Source organism: Stenella coeruleoalba (genome assembly GCF_951394435.1).
Source record: "Stenella coeruleoalba genome assembly, chromosome: 10".
Lineage (NCBI taxonomy): Eukaryota > Metazoa > Chordata > Mammalia > Artiodactyla > Delphinidae > Stenella > Stenella coeruleoalba.
In genome coordinates, this window is record NC_137156.1 from 74,529,810 (window position 1) to 74,548,010 (window position 18,201).

At 37.8% G+C, this 18,201-nt stretch overlaps 1 protein-coding gene across 4 annotated transcripts in view; it reads right to left on the reverse strand.

Moving 5' to 3' along the window:
• Positions 1-18,201, reverse strand: part of CFAP20DC (CFAP20 domain containing) — a 267,456-nt gene that overhangs the window by 54,040 nt on the left and 195,215 nt on the right. For all 4 annotated transcript variants that reach the window (XM_079935811.1, XM_079935812.1, XM_079935814.1 and 1 more), the window contains one exon: positions 6,181-6,384. In XM_079935811.1, coding sequence (XP_079791937.1) covers positions 6,181-6,384 — 204 coding nt within the window. The remainder of the gene's footprint in view (positions 1-6,180; positions 6,385-18,201) is intronic.

Here is an 18,201-nt window from a genome sequence, read left to right on the forward strand (position 1 = left end):
CCTAAAGTGGTGAATACCTAAGTTTCTGAATAACAAGTATGACAAACTCAGTTCAGTTAATGGCAGGAAGAAAAAGTAGTCCTGAAATACATTTATTTGATATATATAAGACTATCTCCTTGCCATAAATTAAATTAATTTGATTTCATTCTTATGACATGTCACTATATATTTAAAATTAAAGAAAATAAGTTTGCCACATTGCTAAATTTGGGACAACATAAGATATAATAGACAATACTCTAAGAATGAGAAAAGTTTATTTCATGGGGTGACTTTCATAGTCCCTAAACACAGAACAACTCGCACATTTCAATATTTTCTCCTGACAGCACAGATATTACACTGACTCTGATATTAATTTTTGTATATTATTTCTGTGGTGGTATAAAGAACAGCTGCTCATCTGATTTATCTGCAGCTTAGCACAATCAACTACTTACGCTTTTAGTTCAGGACCATTAAAAGAAAACTAATACCCAAAGAGAGCTAAGAAGTTAATGAATCTACAGGCCAGAACAAATTAAGACCTATTACCTATAAAGAGCCTGAAATGCCAATGTATTACATATTGGACACATAGCAACCAGCAATCATCGTGTAAAAAACACTGATATGCTGATGAGCCAAAAAACGGAACAGATCCTAGAAACTTGGGACCTTGTCCTTTTGGTGGCGCTGTTGCTATGCACTAGTGTCAAAAACTACACTCACGCGAAATTAACTGCCACCGAGCACAAAAAGCTTTGCTTTTCCATAATCAAGCTGCTAGAAATTTTGGGGTGAGGGAGAGAATTGAAGGCTAAATTAAAGGACGGGAGATAAGATAATCCTGCCATGTTAAAAGGTAAAGGCAATATTTTTCTGTTGTTACATAAAACATATGAAAATGGCAAAAATGTTGCAAGGTTAATCAAGACCATAAATAACTTGTTAGAGAACCTCACCATATGCTTGTAATCCTATTAAGTGCATTTTGCCTCGTTTTTCTCCAGATATCATGCTCTGCAGTGTGCCGTGTTGATGGATACATGTGAGGATTTTTTTTTTTTTAACAAGCTGAGGAGTCTTACATGCTTGATATTAGGTTATGGGAATTGTTAACTTGAAGGAATGATGGCTTTGAGGCATCTGCTGACAGGGTAGCATGCATATGAGGCATACTTTTCTTGAATCTAGGTTAGAGGTGGGACCGAGAAATAATGAAATATTGAAATAATGAGTTTATTTGTCAAGCTCTGAGGGGTCAGTCTGAATTCTAATGGTTAAGTTCACATCAAAACAAGCACAACAGAACATCTGCCCATTCTTACAGCCCTCAGTGGTCATAAAAAGGGAAAATATCCTAGAAATCTTTTCTGATCACTCAAGTGGCCCTTTGAGGAGAACATCTTTGGGGGAGCAGCATATTACAGTTAGCGTGAGCCTACTCTCTTAGGCACTGGGCACACGCATTCCATGTACACATTCAATTCCCACCATGCCAACACGATGAAGGGCCTTTATTATTCCCATTTTATAAGTGATTGTGCTAGCAAATGGCAGAGCTGGGATTTGAGCCCAGGTTGGCTGATGTAGAGTCTAAATTCTTTTGGTCATCACTTGAAGCTGTTTCTATTAACAACTATTCCTCTTCCTAAAAAGAAACCACACCACACATACACACACACACCCCTCAAGACATAGTTTTATGCTGTCAATCAAAATCCTTCACCAAAATAAAATTCACTTAAGAATCCATTATAACTAATTCCTAGTTTTCTTCCTAAGGCTGCCTAGAGCCCAGTTTTTGAATAAATCTCACGAGGGCTACTCCTAACAGAACCCTCCAAAATTGATTACTTGTAGCCTGGTTTCCACAGAAGTTGTAAAGTATTGTTTTAATTGAATTTGGTTCTAAGTTGGAAACTTTGAAAAATCTGTCTGTCAAAGGCCAATGGTTTTCTCAGTAGGCTTGATTTATTTAGCAAGAGATGCCTACAAAAGCCAATTTGCTATGAGAAATACGGTTACATTTAATTACACTTTAAAATGACTAATTTATTATATCTAAACACCTTTTAAATAGTACATATTACTCTGAACTGTACAGATGCTGAGGAAAGCTGAGAAACCAAAGCTTGCAGTAAACACAATAGATTTTGCTAAAGACTGCATTTTGCTCTGCGTTGGCTTCCTGGTTTGACTGCAGTGTTTCTAAAGTCATTAGGTAAAGATGCCAAACTGAATGTGACCTGCCTAAATCTTCTTTCTAAACTACTGGTCACCAAGTCCTGCCCAGAGGGAGATTTTTTCTTTGTGTGTATATTTAATATCCATCTATCAAATCTTAAATGTAAAATATTACTAGCATCATTCAGGACTTATTTAAGCAAAGCACAGCTGATGTTTATTTTGGAATTTTGATGAAACGACCTTAACTTTAGAGTAAAAAAGGAATCTTTTAATATTATTGATTGATTTATTCAACCAACGACTAACAACCAGCAGCTACTGAGCGTGACCTCATGCCAGGCTCTGTGCTGGCTGCCAGTCCTGTGCCAGTCCTGTGTCTGCTCTGTGCCAGTCCTGCCTTCAAGGGGATCACAGCCAGGCCTGAGGGATATCGCTAATAATGGTTACCTGATGTGGTAAGTGCTATCACTGAGCCTGAAGATAACGGGAACCAGAGAAGGAAGAAAACAATTCTGTGCAGGAGGGAGGGTTTCATGAAGCTGGGACATCTGAGTCGGGCCTTGGAAAACAGGAGTGTTCAGTGTAGAGAAGAGGGATGGAGGGTCTCCAGGCAGAGGAAAGGGTATGGGCAATGGCATCACTGACATGATGTGGACAAAAGGAATGACAGTGATGGGCAAGCTGCAGTGTAGCTAGAGTATGCAGCAGTCTTGTTGGGTGGGGGATGGGTAGTGATTATGAGGGAAGTAAAAATTCATTTCAAGGTGATGGAGAAACAAAAGCACAAAGAGGAGGTTATCTTGTTAAAGGAGAGAATTAGTTCTGCTCCTTTCAGAACTCGGAGTCCATAGCATATTGTACCAATCAAAAAAAATACGTGGAGTGAATTTACGTGGGATGGATAAGCTAGGTTGTGGTGAGAGTTAGCATGGAGATAATCCTGGCTCTTGTGGCAGAAAGGAAGCTGTGTCTCTCAATGAGGCCTGGAGAAGGGTTAAAGAAGGCTTTGGAGCTAAGTCTTAAGGGATAATCAGGTACAAGGATATGTGCAGAGTGCCCTTAGGGAATTACAACTGGGATTAAAGGATGGAGTGAAAGGTGGGGAGCAGTGAGAGATGTGCCTAGAAGGGGGGCAGGTCTCAGATCACGGGGGGCCCTGTAGGCCAGGCTAAAGAGGCAATGGAGAGTTATGAAAGGACTTCATGCAGGGAAGAGATCAGATCAGATCAGGGCTTTAGAAAGATAACTAGTGTGAATAATAATGACAACTAATCTTAATTTATTAATTGCTTATTATGTCTCAGATACAGCGCTAAGTGCTTTACAAGGTTACACAGCTTGGATTTGAACCTTGGCTATTTGACTTCAGAGTCGATGTTCCTAACCATCAGGCTACAGTGCTTAGACTGGAGGTACCTTAGTATTAGGAAACTGCTGAAGGAAGTTGGATAAGAAATGAAATGCCAGGGCTATGGTATTAGATAGGGAGGGTTAAGATGTAAAAAGGAGAGAGGATTCTCAGGATTTGGAGACCAACTGGGTACGGGAAATGAAGGAGTGGGAGAAATGGAGATGTCTTCCAAATCTCTTGTTGAAGTGTCAGTGTGGAGGATCAGCATGGAGGATGGCGCCATCACTGTGATACAAGAAAAAGCAGGATATCGCTGTGATAAAGTTATGCCTTCTTTCATTTCTTCTTTTTCACTGCTCTGGTACAACTTTTAAAGAGAAGGTCAAGAGCTCCCAGAAACACCATAGTGGTTCTTGTAAATTGCTCTATTTAAACTCAATATGAGCAACAAGATGCAGGGTTCATTAAGGAATGCACTTTTCCATTTGGTGATAGTTCCAACATTGAAATAGACTGAATTTGATGTAATAATAAGCATATCTTATGAATACCAAAGGTAGATTTTTCAATGATTTTCTCTGTCTAAAAAAATAGACTGGTTTCAATTTCTCATTTGGTCAAACAAAGGCGTTATTAAGTTCATTACCAATGGTTATTTTTGGCTGTGAACTTTTAGAGCAAAGTAGTCGTCATGCATGAGGACTTCAGTCCTTGCCAGAACAGGACAGTGATGAGGACACGGTACCCAGGGCAACCAAGAGTTCAGCCTTTTCAGTCTTAAATAATCATTTCTCAGCTTGCTCTTTGTAATGTTGGGTCTCTGAGCTACTTCATGACAGAATGACCTTCTTCAGGAGGCCACTGTTCTCTTTCTTACTTTTGGTTTAAATGACTGCTAAGAAGTATTTTATAAGAAAGGAATATTTCTGTTCCATTGTAAACTGCATTGGCAAAAATCTGCAACTTACTCTTATGTTCTTAGCTCTGGCTATAAGAATACTCTGAGTAACTAGCACACAGGGGTATTTTTGCTGGGTGGGTAGATACTCTTTGGGACCAAGGCTGCTTGAGGTGTTATGTATGCTTGATCATTCAGTTTAATGAAAGCACAACTAAGTAAGGCAAGAGAAACCTGGAAAGTGGGCAAGGTGGGAAAAAAGAACCCTGAGGAAAAATTAATATCATTTTTCCCCCCACATCTACTTAGAACCAATTTGAATTCCTCCTCCATGAAGACCTGTAAGTTCTCTCCAAAGCAGAAATCTCAACTTCTGCTAGATATTGGTAGCACTCATTTGACAATTAAGTCACAGATCGAGAAGTCACCATATCATGGTGTTTGGAAGCTTAGAATTGAGAGTCATGCCAAACTAGTTCTGTGTCACTTTACTCAAGAGCCTCAGTTTTCTCATCTGGAAATGGGAACTCGATAGAGCTTACCACATAGGATAGCAGTAAGGAGTAAGTTAGAAACACAAGGCTCAGTGTCAGGGCCTCTGAGATTTCTAACATCTACAAAGAAGTTGGAGACCTGGAAAAAAATTTACTTTAAAATAGAAAAAGAAAACTGAAAAATTGATATTTAACTAAATACTTAAAACATAACATATCCACCGTCAACTACACTTAAACTCAACCTTTATGTAATTTTATATAAGCATGAATCAAAGTTGCACCATTTTATATTTCCTTTCAAAAATTGTCCGGTAAAAAAGTTATATTTACTGTTGGATGAAAAGTGCATTTTAATATGTTTGATCTGATGTTGAATGTAGCATTATAGGTAAATGTTCCTTCGGCCTATGGAGATCTTAAAATGTTTTTAAGTGCTTAAAGAAATGGTAGCTCTAATTACCATTATTATAATAATGATTTTATTATTCTGTCTCATGACATTTCTTACGTTGCACAGGACTGTTCGTGGATGTTTCTGCTTTGTCTTTCCAATTAAACCATACGATCCTTGAGGATCATAGAGGAGAATGGACTGAGTCAAGACACTGGGCTTTGCTCTGGGCTCTACCACTGACCAGGTATGGAAGCTTGAGCCCAGAGTTTAGTTTCTTCACCTGAAAAACAGGAAGACTTTGGCCTGCTTCAGGCAGTCTGCTGGTCTATAGAGAGAATGATGGGTCATATTTGAAAGGGCTTTAACTGTATGAACATATAGGAAAATACAAGCTGCTGAAGCATATGCAGTGCCTATCATGGCCCTTAGGCACAGGGAGGAGTCAGCATAAATCCAGTGACTTCTACAGAAGGTTCTTTGCTGCTGCCATATACGAACCAACACTTCATATATCTGTAGTCTCCTCCTTTCTGTTTGTTCATTTAACAGACACTTCTTTAACAAGTGTTGAGCCTGCTTTATGTGCCAGAGTTTGTGCTAGGAGGTGGTGATACAATGAGATACCCAGAGTCTACAGTAAAATTGTTCTTTTTCTTTCAATGTATGGTTTTATATATCACCACACAATGAACATACCTTATCTGAAGGTAAATAAGACGATTTAAGACAAGACAATGCCCCCAGACTTAAAACACTATTTCAGAATAGATTTCATAGCAGTGTTCTCATTTGGCCCTAGTTTTCCCAGGCAAGGCTGGGCTTTGTGACAAAGGCAGTAAACAAAGATGCAAAACCCTGGACTCACGGGTGGCAGGCAGGAGTTCCAGGTGGTTGTGTCATCGCTGCTGGTACTTATGCTGACATTACAGTTGTCAAGCTGGGATGCGCTCAGGCCATGGGGAGCCCCAGTATCCTCCAGCTCTTCGTTCTGTTGCCGCCGTAGGCTTGCTAGCATTTGCAACTCAGATTCACTCATCTGGCTGGGTTGATAGTTTCTCCAGTCATATTCCTGACCAAGAGAGAAGAAAGTGACACAGCAAAGGGTCACTTGGCCTTTCTTAATTTTATGGGCTACCAAAAAATGCTACTCTACAGCCTTAACCCCTTCGATGGCTCCCGATGGACAGAGGCCCAGATCCTTAATATGCCTTTATATGATGCCTATGCCAGCTGCCTCGCCTTGTCTTTTCCTCCTGACGTGTCAGCCACACTTCATTTAGGTCCTCAAAAGCATCGAACTCATGTTTGTCTTGGTGCCTGTGTACATGCTAGTTCCCTGTGTGCTAATTCCTAGGTGTCCTTTGGGGCCCAAATTATGTGTCACTTCCTCAGAAAAGCTTTTTCTGACAACTCCAAACTGGATCAGTTCCTCCACATTATGGGCTCTCACCGAATCTCAGTGTTCATTTTTAGCGCTATCACAATTGCAGTTATGTAACTGCTTCTGGAGTCCACAGGTAGTCTATGAGTGCTACAAAGGCAAGCACCATGACCGTCTTACTGTATTTCTCACATCTGTTGCCCAACCAGTATTTGAGGATTGACTAAATAAACAAAAATTCAAAGCAGTTTCTAAAAAAGAAAAATAACTTTCCATAAAAAAGTCCAGTTTACAAGAGAATTGATCATTTTCATCAGTGTGAACATTATGAGCAAATAAATTCAACTTACAGTAAGATTGAGAATGACTAATGCTGTTAAAAGCCATCAAATAAAATACGAACTGAAGATAAGAACATGTAAGGTCTGAAAGCCAGAAAGACCTTGGAGCTACCATAAACCCTTATACTCACACGGACTTCACTCAATGTGTAATCTGTCAAGACTCCTACTACAAATCTTTAGAGGCTAGTATAAGTATTATTTCAATGTACAGGGAAGAAACTGGCATATGGAATTTTCAAGCCCTTTCCTTTCTCTCTGGCTTAAACCAAATTTGGTAGCTAACATTAACTTCAACATTGCTGAAATGTTAGCATCACATATGAATGAGCAGTGTGATTTACATCCAGGACTGGCATATAACTTGAAAACAATCTCGAAATATTTTGGTACATCTAGAATCAGTGATTATGCTCAAAAAGCTTTTTTCCATGACATACTAGAATTTTTAAGATATTCAAATCTCTACACTTATTTTCTTGGAAGACCCTTTGAGATGGCTACTGCCTTCTTTTCTGCCTCATAGGGATGTAAAAAGTTAAGAAAATATAATTTGGAAAAAAAATTCTTGGTGTTTCTATGACATTAAAAGCTTTTTAATAAAGCATTATCATCATCATAACTTGGGGGTTATGAAAACTTGCAATCTAATAATGTGATGTGGAGATTTCCTGGAAAGTTGCCAGTGGAAACTCACTTAAATTCTTACAGTTCATGGCTCCAGCAGCTTGGCACCCTGAGAAGTCATGCAACCTCTAATAAGAGATTTCATGAGTATTTAATATGCTTTGAGAGTTCTTGGGACAAAACAGCTATCACAAGAAGAAAAACAAAGTTTATATTCCAATGAAAAACACTTTAAAAAAGAAGAAAATAAAAATAATTTAAATTCCAAAGACATAGGAGAGCAATAAACAAAAGATGCTCAACATCACTGTCATGAGAAAAAATAAATCAACATGACAATGAGGTACCATTCACATCCACTAGGATTGTTATAATACAAAAGATAGACAGTAATAAGTGCTGGAGAGGATGTGGAGAGACTGTAATCCTCATACACCACTGGCTGTGAATATGAAATGGTGCAGCCACTTTGGAAAACAGCTTGGTGGTTCCTCAAAATGTTAAACATGGGCCATGTGGCCCAACGATTCACTTGTAGGGATATATGCAAAAGAAATGACAATATATGTGCATACAAAAACTTACACACAAATGTTCATAGCAGCCCCAAAGTGGAAACAACCAAATGTCCATCAACTGATGAATGGATTTTAGTTTATCCATAGAATGGAGTATTATTGGCCATAAAGATACATGCTACAACATGGATGAACCTTGAAAACATTATGCTAAGTGAAAGCAGCCTGAAGCAAAAGGTCACAGATTGTATGATTTCATTTATGTGAAATATACAAAAAAGGCAAATATATATAGAGAGAAGAGAGACAGGTGATTGCCCAGGGACTGGGGAAAGAGGGAATGGGGAGTGATCTTTAATGGGTATGGGGTTTCTCTCTGGGGTGACGTAAATGTTCTGAAATTAGACTGTGGTGGTGGTTATAGAATGTTGTGAATATACTAAAAACTCCTGAACTTTATGGTACATGAATTATACCTCAATTAAAAAAAAGCAGTTCAGTAATCAGATGTGAAAACAAGACTAGCCATTTGACTTTGGGATCAATAGTAAACACGTGACTTGCTGTCCTTCACTTCAGTTTTTCTGTCAAGAAATGGAACTAAACATTCTAACGTGTCACATAGGTATGTTATTTGGCTTGCATTGACAATACATGCTTTTACAATGAAAAAGGAAATTTTATTTTCAAAATTTTTCTTAAGAATAAAGCTTTTATATGTACTTAGTATGATTAATTCAGCCATCTGATTTGTTTATTTAATCCACAAGCCTATACTGTGCCTGGGGTACAACCCTAGATGCTAAGACAGAAAAACAAGAGAGAATGCTGCAGTGGTTAAGCCACATATATCTGAGCCCAGGCCCTGGTTTCATCATTTACCAGCTGTATGTGATTGGGCAAATCACCTAATCTCTCTGTGCCTTAGTTTCTTAAACTATAAAATGGAACCATAGTGTATACCTCATGGGATTTTTGGTGGACTAAAATAATGTATATCAAATGCTTAGCATAGTACCTGACAAACAGCTATACTAAGTGTCTCCAAACTTAACGATTTGTGCCTTTATCAGAACGTGTTTGAGTGTGTACCTTCCAATGTATGTTTATTTATAAAATTAAACAAATGTACAACTATATTAAAATAGTATGTATGGTATAAAACATACACACATAAAAAATAGAAATGAAAATGGTTGAACTTAAAAAAATAAATGTAAATAGTGTGAAGCTCAGCTGATTCTTTTTGATACACCTCTTCTGGGGTGAGTACATCCCTCTTAGGAGACCTCTGGGTTGGCAGTCAATACATATGCTCCCTGTTATTATTATTCTTTCCTCTCATTTTCCTTGGCCCCTTTCATCCATTCTGTACTATGCTAGGGGCTGGGAGTATAAGGAAAATGAGACATATCTCTGTCCTCATGGAGCTCAGTCTAGAAAGGGAGACTTAACAGGTATTATAAGTTGGGGTATTATAATGTATCATGATCAATACTACAAGAGATATGACTAAGATGCAACTGCCCAGTAGAATTAGAAAAAGCCTCACAGAAGTCTAAGGTGGCATGTGATAGTAATTAAATTTGTTGACAAATGGAATGAGTGGCCTTCATAGGGAGTGAACTCTCTCCACCACCAGAGGTATTGAAGCAGAGGTTGGGGAAGTAAATACGTGCCTGGAATATTGCAGTAATCTGCAGTGGAAATGGATTGATCATTCCTTAATTTATCCCACAAATACTTACTGAGACCTTTTTATGTGCTAGAAACTGGTGGTGCTAACTTTGCTTAAAACTCTATATTTCCATGACTTTATTTGATACAACAGTAAAATGTATTCTGACAACACCCTGGAAGGGGCAGCCAAAAGTGAGCAGAGAGAAAGAAGCAACTTTCTCTAGGGTCATGAATAGAGCAACTGGTGGCAGAGAGAGGTAATTAACAGTCCCTTGATACATTCTTGATTTGCAGTCTCTTAAACCATTTCAAAATCACCAGAAAGGCTAAATCATTTATTAATTTTTTTAAAAAAGAAGGCTTGCAATAAAGTCTTCACATTAAAGTAGACCCAGAACAAGATGTCATCTAACTAAATTATGCAACTCCTGAGAGGCAAAGTGTTTTATGTAATTCTATCTCTTAAAGGCTCAAACTGTTATGTATAACCCAATTTTGTCTCAAAATATCCTTGTAGGAAAGAGGGGAGACATATCAATCAGATTTGTTTTAGGAGCAAGATAATGGGCTCAAGGCTATATAATTCAGCTGTGCTCAGACTCCCAGGCAAGTCCTTCCCTTATAAAGCATTCAAGCCATTTGTTTTCATTGATGTTTTTTCAGACAGTTTTGGGAGCCTAAGACAGTGAAGTTACAAAGACAAGTATGATGTGGCCCCTGCTTTCATCTAGGAGGGCAATTAAGAGTTCTAAAGAAATGAGTATACAATAAGGCAACATATACTGAGGTATAGTGTTAATAATCACACAGAGCTTTGATAATGATTAAAAGGAAAACTGATAACTCCAGCAAAATGATAAAACACAACAAACAAAAATAATCTTTCAACTTGATGCCCTTCACCTAATCCGTGTTCTCAAAGATTTTAAGACAGAACAGCTTAATTGATCAAATATCTGCCTATAGAATTTTGTGAGCCTCAGATAAGACCCAATTCTATCGAACTGTAGGTGACACAAGACTGAGTTTACAATGGTGGTGCAGAGGCAAAGTGAGACATGGACACCAGTTAATAAGATGAGATGACGAACCTCCTTCTATTTTATATGGTTGGGAGACTAACAGAATTGAGAGAAAACTGGGTCGTTATTCTCATTCTGGAGCCTATAAAAATCTTCGAGACTCCTTCTGAATCAGGTTTGCATTGTGACAGTGCCTGATAGCTAGGGCATAGGAGACATCATGTTGTAAAAACTCTTAATAAAAGTTCTAACAATCACTTTCCAGCTCTTTGTATTCCTTTAAGTTACCCCAAGACTCAAAAGGTGCTACTGCTACAAAAGGGATAGTGGCTCTTATAACAGAAGGCAACGTGAGAAAAGGGAGATATACCAAATAGTCTGGCATTTCAGAAAAGAGAGAGGTCACTTCTTGTAGGATCAGGCAAGGCTTCATGGAGGAGATGTTCTTTAAGCCAGGCCTTGAACGATAGGAAGGGTGATATAGAAGCACATTCTAAGCATCAGGCAGGAAAACATGGGGTAGTTAGAAGTATGGAGCTTATATTCATAGAAAGCATTATTTACTTATACATACTGTTTTAGAAATGAAATTTGTAATACTGTTCCAAAGTAACAAGAATGAAAATACCTAGAATTTAACCTAAATCTTATAAGACCAGATGGTTCCACTTCCTTGTGGAAGTGGCCCAAGTCGTGTTAAAGAATATAGAATTCTACCAAAAGGCATAATTTTAATAGCTCCCAAATGGAAACTACCCAAATGCCCATCAACAGTAGAATGGATAAATAAATGGTGTGAGAGTCACACAGTAGGACACTATATTGAAGTGACTGACATATTGAATCTTACAAATGAAATGCTGAGTGAGAGAACCCAGACACAAGAGACCATACACTGGTAAAACTAGTCTTGGCAGGTAGGGGGTGGTTGTGAGGGCATAGTGACAGAAAAGGATAGTGACAGGGAGGGAGCACAATGGGGCTTCTGGGGTGCTGGCATCGTTTTCTTTCTTGATTCAGATGATGGTCACATGTGTTTGTTCAGTTTGTGAAAATCCGTCTAAGTATATGTTTATGATATGCACACTTCTCTGTGGCCAACAGGAGCAAAGAAGTCTAAGAGTCAAAGAGAGATTTCCTAGGAAGTGATTAGTCATTAATCATTGGCACCTTACTCTGGACTGTCTTAATTGGGGAAAAAAAGCAGTTTGTAAATGTGGCTGGGAGTCAGTATCATTGTAGTTTCAAACTTGTATTTATTATTAAGAGTTTTAAAGATGTAATTAGGAAGTTTTGTGAGTTTTTTTGAACCTCAACACAACAGCAAGAAAAGTGGAAGTCCATTTTCCAAAACTAATTTTAAACTTTAATCGGCATTTTAATTTGAAGATTAATCTCCTCCCTATTGCTATTTGCAGACAGTGTTTAATTCCTATATTGACATTTTTAATACTAATAGCTCATGGTAAATTAGTGTTCTAGAGCATCTCTTTTCCAACTAGCACTTCTTGAAGACTTGTTTCAAATTCTTGAGCTACTTACCCACACAAGAATTTGCTCTGATTCATTGGGGACACAGGCCCACTAACAATAGGAATGAAGAGAAGACAGAAGCCACAAACATGAGCTCTAAGTGACACATACTTGAGCTCATAACTCATTCACAATTACACGGTAGCTTTCAGCATGTCCTCACCACACAAAGAGATAAATCAAAACTTAAAGACCAAGCCACAGTACAACTTGAAAACCTTTGCTAAATTTAAGAGATGCTACGTCAACTTGCACAGCATAAATTAAGTCAGGCTATTCAAAAGAACCAACCGGTCAGAATCTAGATTTTTTTTTTTTTTTAACATCTTTATTGGAGTATAATTGCTTTACAATGGTGTGCTAGTTTCTGCTTTATAATAGTGAATCAGTTATACATATACATATGTTCCCATATCTCTTCCCTCTTGCGTCTCCCTCCCTCCCACCCTCCCTATCCCGCCCCTCTAGGTGGTCACAAAGCACCGAGCTGATCTCCCTGGCATTCACGTGGACATAGGCTTAACCAGACCCAATGTTGCCTCTGAAATGTCTGTCACAAACATTTCAGCGTGTGACCTGGAGACACTTCACAACACTTGACTCAATCCATACTTCATTATTCATGAATAATAATCTCTCAAAATGTCTCAGGTAAAGAATTGTTGGCTAATTAAATCCAATAGCGGCAAAATTTCTTGCAAAGCGATAGCTATCTATCTTATATATGTGGCTCTCTCTTTCTTGGCACGAAAAGATTTAAAGAAAAAGATCTTTATATTTATGTGCTATATTTGTATAGAGTACTCTTTTAATCCATGACCTAAAAAGAAATATACTTCCATATATTTTGCCTTGGTAGTCAGCTTGCTAATTTTCAGAAAGAATTCTCTGACAAACATAGCTGATCTCTTATTAACCTTAAAGTGAGCTGATAAACAATTTGTAATTTTCCAGCATCTATCTTCTGAGTTTAAGAATAATAGACTAGAAGGAATCTAGTAAAACCAAATTGAACAGGTTTTATATTATATTCAAGGATATGCCATCTACAAGGTGAAGTGTAGCCTTATACATGGTACAAGCATAGTAGCCATTCAATAAGTGGTAGTTTAAAATATTATTTAAAGAACTAGGAGGAAAACAATTACTGAGACTGCTTATAGAGATGAAAACAGCAGACGCAAGCCAACTGATGCTTCTGGAGTGGGAAGATGATAACTTTTAAGTAAGTTTGAACTGTTTAGAATATAAAACTGGTTGTAAAACATTAACAACAGATATACCAACATCTGTGTATGCTTCTGCACATTAAAATACTGCAAAGCTTCAAGTGGCAATAGAAGTTAAATTGCCACATGATCACAGACTTTTTTCAGTGGTCTTTAACTAAGGGTGATAGGCCAGTGTGGAAGGTACACAGGCTTTTCTGGCCAGATCTCCTGGGTTTGATACTCTGCCTTGTTACTTATTATATGTGAACAAGCTAAACCTCTCTCCTTCCTTATCTTTCAAATAAGTAAGCCCTCTCATGAGGGGTGAAAATGGAGAGTGGAGATAGTATGGGACACCTTGTAGAGGGCCTGGCACATGGCAAGTACTCCAAATTCTTAAAGCCACAAACGAGGTTCTTAATCAAAGACCTCAATCTCAATGTGTTTAGAAAATAGCCTAGTACCTCTTACAGAAAGAAGGAAAATTACAAATTTGACTTGCTCCTCTTTAAAATTAGGAAGAACAAGACATCAAAGAAGATGGATTTCTTCCATAAACATTCGATTAGTAGGATGCTAACCTTAGCATTGGAATACTGGAGAACTGACAATGAAATGCCACAGTGTGTTGGTTAAACCACTAATGTATTTTCATTGATTCATACTTCTGATAGTCTCTTAATTTTTGTCAAGACTTTCTAGCTACAATTTCTGAAACTTTTGAGAATTTGAAACTGCTCCTCTTCATCAGAGTAACTGGCATATTGTTTGCATAACTAACTACTCAGAAATGGAGATATCAAAATGTCCTAATAACTCTTGCAATTCCATATCATCACCTGGATTTTAAACCACAATTCCATTTAAATTATTTTAACATACATATATTCTAGACCATTTTGCCTTGGTGGATAACTAAATTAGACACTAGATACAAAGAAAGTGAAAGAAACAAACCACCCTGTAGTATTAGCAGCAGTTCAGACAGAAAAATATTCAAAAAGAAGGCAGAGGGCTAGGAGTGAGTTCCACCTGGGAAATTTCTATGCCTAATTCAAATATTTTTACTGGTGACACAAATGTTATTTAATCACCAAGTTCTATAGCTTCAGCAATATACCCAGCAGTACATTGACAGATAAGACTGAGATAATGACCTTGTTTTTTCAGAGACAAGGAAAGAGTGCAGTTTCAACAAAATATCAAATATCAGACTCTTTTTCCAAAGACTATTAATTGGCAGGAATGTCCAATTTAATAAATGAAATATTCTTCCCATGGTTAACAGTGTGGTTTATGAAATGCTGTCAGTCCTGCCCAAGTTCAATTCACTCTATCAATCATGAAGCTACACACCTACAATTTAGTTCTGGGAACATGGCAAGTACATTGAGGGTGGTCTCTGGGGGAATGACTGGAGAGACATCACATCCTGCTTCTAAATGTTTTTCTCTCTTCAGTGTATCCTTGAAAAAATATCAACATGTTACCTGGAAGAAGTGACCCATTAATTTACTCTTATGTTAACACTGGATTCAATGATAAGCAGAGGACAAGAAGCATATATAGTTATCACTTATTGAACAATCTCAATAATTAGTTTCTAGAATTTGATTGAAATTGAAAGGTTTGCTTTAGAATGCCAGGTATACTGGTTTACAATTCTAACTACTCATAAATAGGTACAAGAAAATATCCTGTTGGACTATGGGATACTAGTTCTACATATACTATCTCATTTAATACTCACAACAACCCTATGGAATAAGTATTGTTATTTTCTCCAAGTTTACATATGACATAACCAAGGCTAAAAGAGGTTAAGAAATGTGTCCACGGTCACATAAGTAAAAAGAAGCAAAGCTAGGAGTCAAATCAGGTCTGTCTGATTTGAGCTGGTGCTCTGAACCATGGTGCCCACTGCTCCTGACTTCTCAGTTCCGAAGAATGAAAATGTGGATAGACATGACATAGGGCCCTGTTTGGGGAAGGCCTTGAGGGCAGCAAAGGGAAGGATCAGGGCAGCATGAGGTCGGTGGGCATCTGTGGTGGAAGCTGCTGAAGGAGGGAGAGTCACCCCTAAGTGAACCTCCCCAGTTGGGCCAGGGTGATGTATAATATACAAGGCAACCTGACCCTGAGACAGGTGTTTTACAACAACGGAATATTGTAGCTGAAGCAAGTCAGGGGTGAGAAAGACATTTATGAATTCTTCAAACAATGCAGTATTGTTAGAAAGACAGCTGTAAATGGCACACTTGAGTGGCAAATTCAAAAAGAGAAAGATGGCATCACTTTGAACAAAGAGTATTATACACCCTAGAAAATGCAGAAATTTATGTAATGGAATAATGCCTTTAGAACCCTAAAATAATTTACAAATTCATTTTTCTCTAAGTTTGTTGAGCATAAATTGCATTGAATAGTAAACTTTTATAACTTAAAAAATATATGATGATAGATATTCACTGCTCCAATACTGGGCTCAAGTTCATCAGGGAGGCAATGAAACTAATCCTTTTTTATTATCCAAAAAAAAAAAAGACTTGATGATTAAGAGAAAAATTTGCTCACATCATACCATGGTCTAAAATATCTTTAAAAGTGTCTTTCCATAATTCAGTTCTGATTTTCAAAAATGGAAATGTGAAAATTAAACTCAAAAGTTACATATATTTTACAATGTTTTTCCTATAAAAAGTCATGTCTTTTTTTCTAAAGAGAATATCTGAATTTGTAATTGGTAGCATATTTTGTCATTCTTATGAAAATAACAATTCTTCAAAAACTCCAACTTTTTTCTGGAACCACAAAGACTTATATATGTCTTGTTTATTTGTTTAAAGGTGCACATAACAACATCTGCAGGTTTAAAATGATTCAGTCAAGGTTATTTGAATGCAGTTATACATGTGGAAAAGTTTAATTACCAGCTAGCTATATGATTGCAATACTACCCAGAGGGCTGTACTTCTTTCTTAATTAAAAATATTTGAACTTAATAATAGAGAACTCTATTAAGATGTGAATAAAACATTGCAAGAAAGAAGTTTACCAAGCAGTTAGCAAATCAATTTCAGTAAGCGTTCCTTAAAAATTACTAGTACTCTTCCATATCAGGGGATTAGGAAGACAATTTTCTTGCACCTCATTTTGTAAGAGCCTTTATTTTTCTTCTGTCATAAAGTTGCTTCACGTTGGCACTTTGCGAGAGCACAGATTTTCAATGGGATGTTCACTTGCAATTCCTGATTGTGGTACCTTGATGCCTAGGTTGATGGCTCAGATACATCCAGTCTGCCACAGCCCAGTAAATGACATGACCATCTGTCTGGTTACTCAAGTCCTAAACCTAAGCATCATCTTTGATTCTGCCTGTTTCTTCTTTCTTACATCCTGTCAGTCCTACTTCCCCATTATTCCAGTAATCTGCTACTTCTCTTCATCTCCACTGTGAACTATCAGAGTAATGCCTCAATTGCCTTCCCTGCTTCTATGCCTGCCGTATTGAATCCATTCTGGAGGCAGCCAGAGGAGACCTTTTGAATATAAATGTCATTGCCTTGCTTAATAACCTTCAAAGACTTACCATTGCATTTGGAATAAAGGCCACCCTCTTCGCCATGTCCTTCCTGACCTTACACGATCTGGGTCTGTTCACCTCTCTGATGTCACCCTCTTCTACTTTCCCCTTGCCCATATGTCCGACCTACACGGGCCTCCTTTATTCCTCAAAGATGCCCATTTTAGAAGCTTTGTACCTGCTGTTCCTGATGCCTAAAACATTATCCTCTAGTTCTTTGCATGGGTGCCTTCATCTTAAACTTTAGCTCTCACCTCAAATGCCACCTACTCAGTCAGATACTAGGTTAAGTGCCCACAATTCTATGCATCCTACCACTCTATTATATCACCCAGTTTTTTTGCTTCCCAAGTCTTTATCATATAAAGTTTATAATCACTGTATGAACTTGTTTATTTGTTGTCTGTGTCTTCCAACAGATATAAGCTCCCTGAGGAGAGAGGCTTCATCTTTCTTGCTCAGTGTATCGCTAGCAGCTGGGAGAATACCTGACCTGATAAGCTGTCAACAGAAGAGGAGGTGCTCTTACTTATTCAGAAGTAGAACCAGAAGAAGTATACTCCATCACCTGGAGGTCCTTTATTTTAGAAACCTAGCTTAGGTGGTAGAACCTCCATACATATCAGAACTCTACATATAGGGACTATGATGCTAGCCAGCAAAGGTAATTTCACACCTGTATTCATATTAATATTAAATGGACTTCTAGTTCCAGGAGAATTCTCAAAATTTTCTTCTTGCATCAAGCACAATTCTTTTGATTCATACCAGTAGAATCTTTCTAGGCCTGTCTGAGCTCATCAGGCCTGTGTTACAATTCAATACTGGGGCCACACTATTAAGTATTAAATCTTATATATATTGAAAGAAAAAAAGGTTTTTACTGAAATTAAATCCAATTTGTGGGGACTTCCCTGGTGGCGCAGTGGTTAAGAATCCGCCTGCCAATACAGGGGACACGGGTTTGAGCCCTGGTCTGGGAAGATCCCA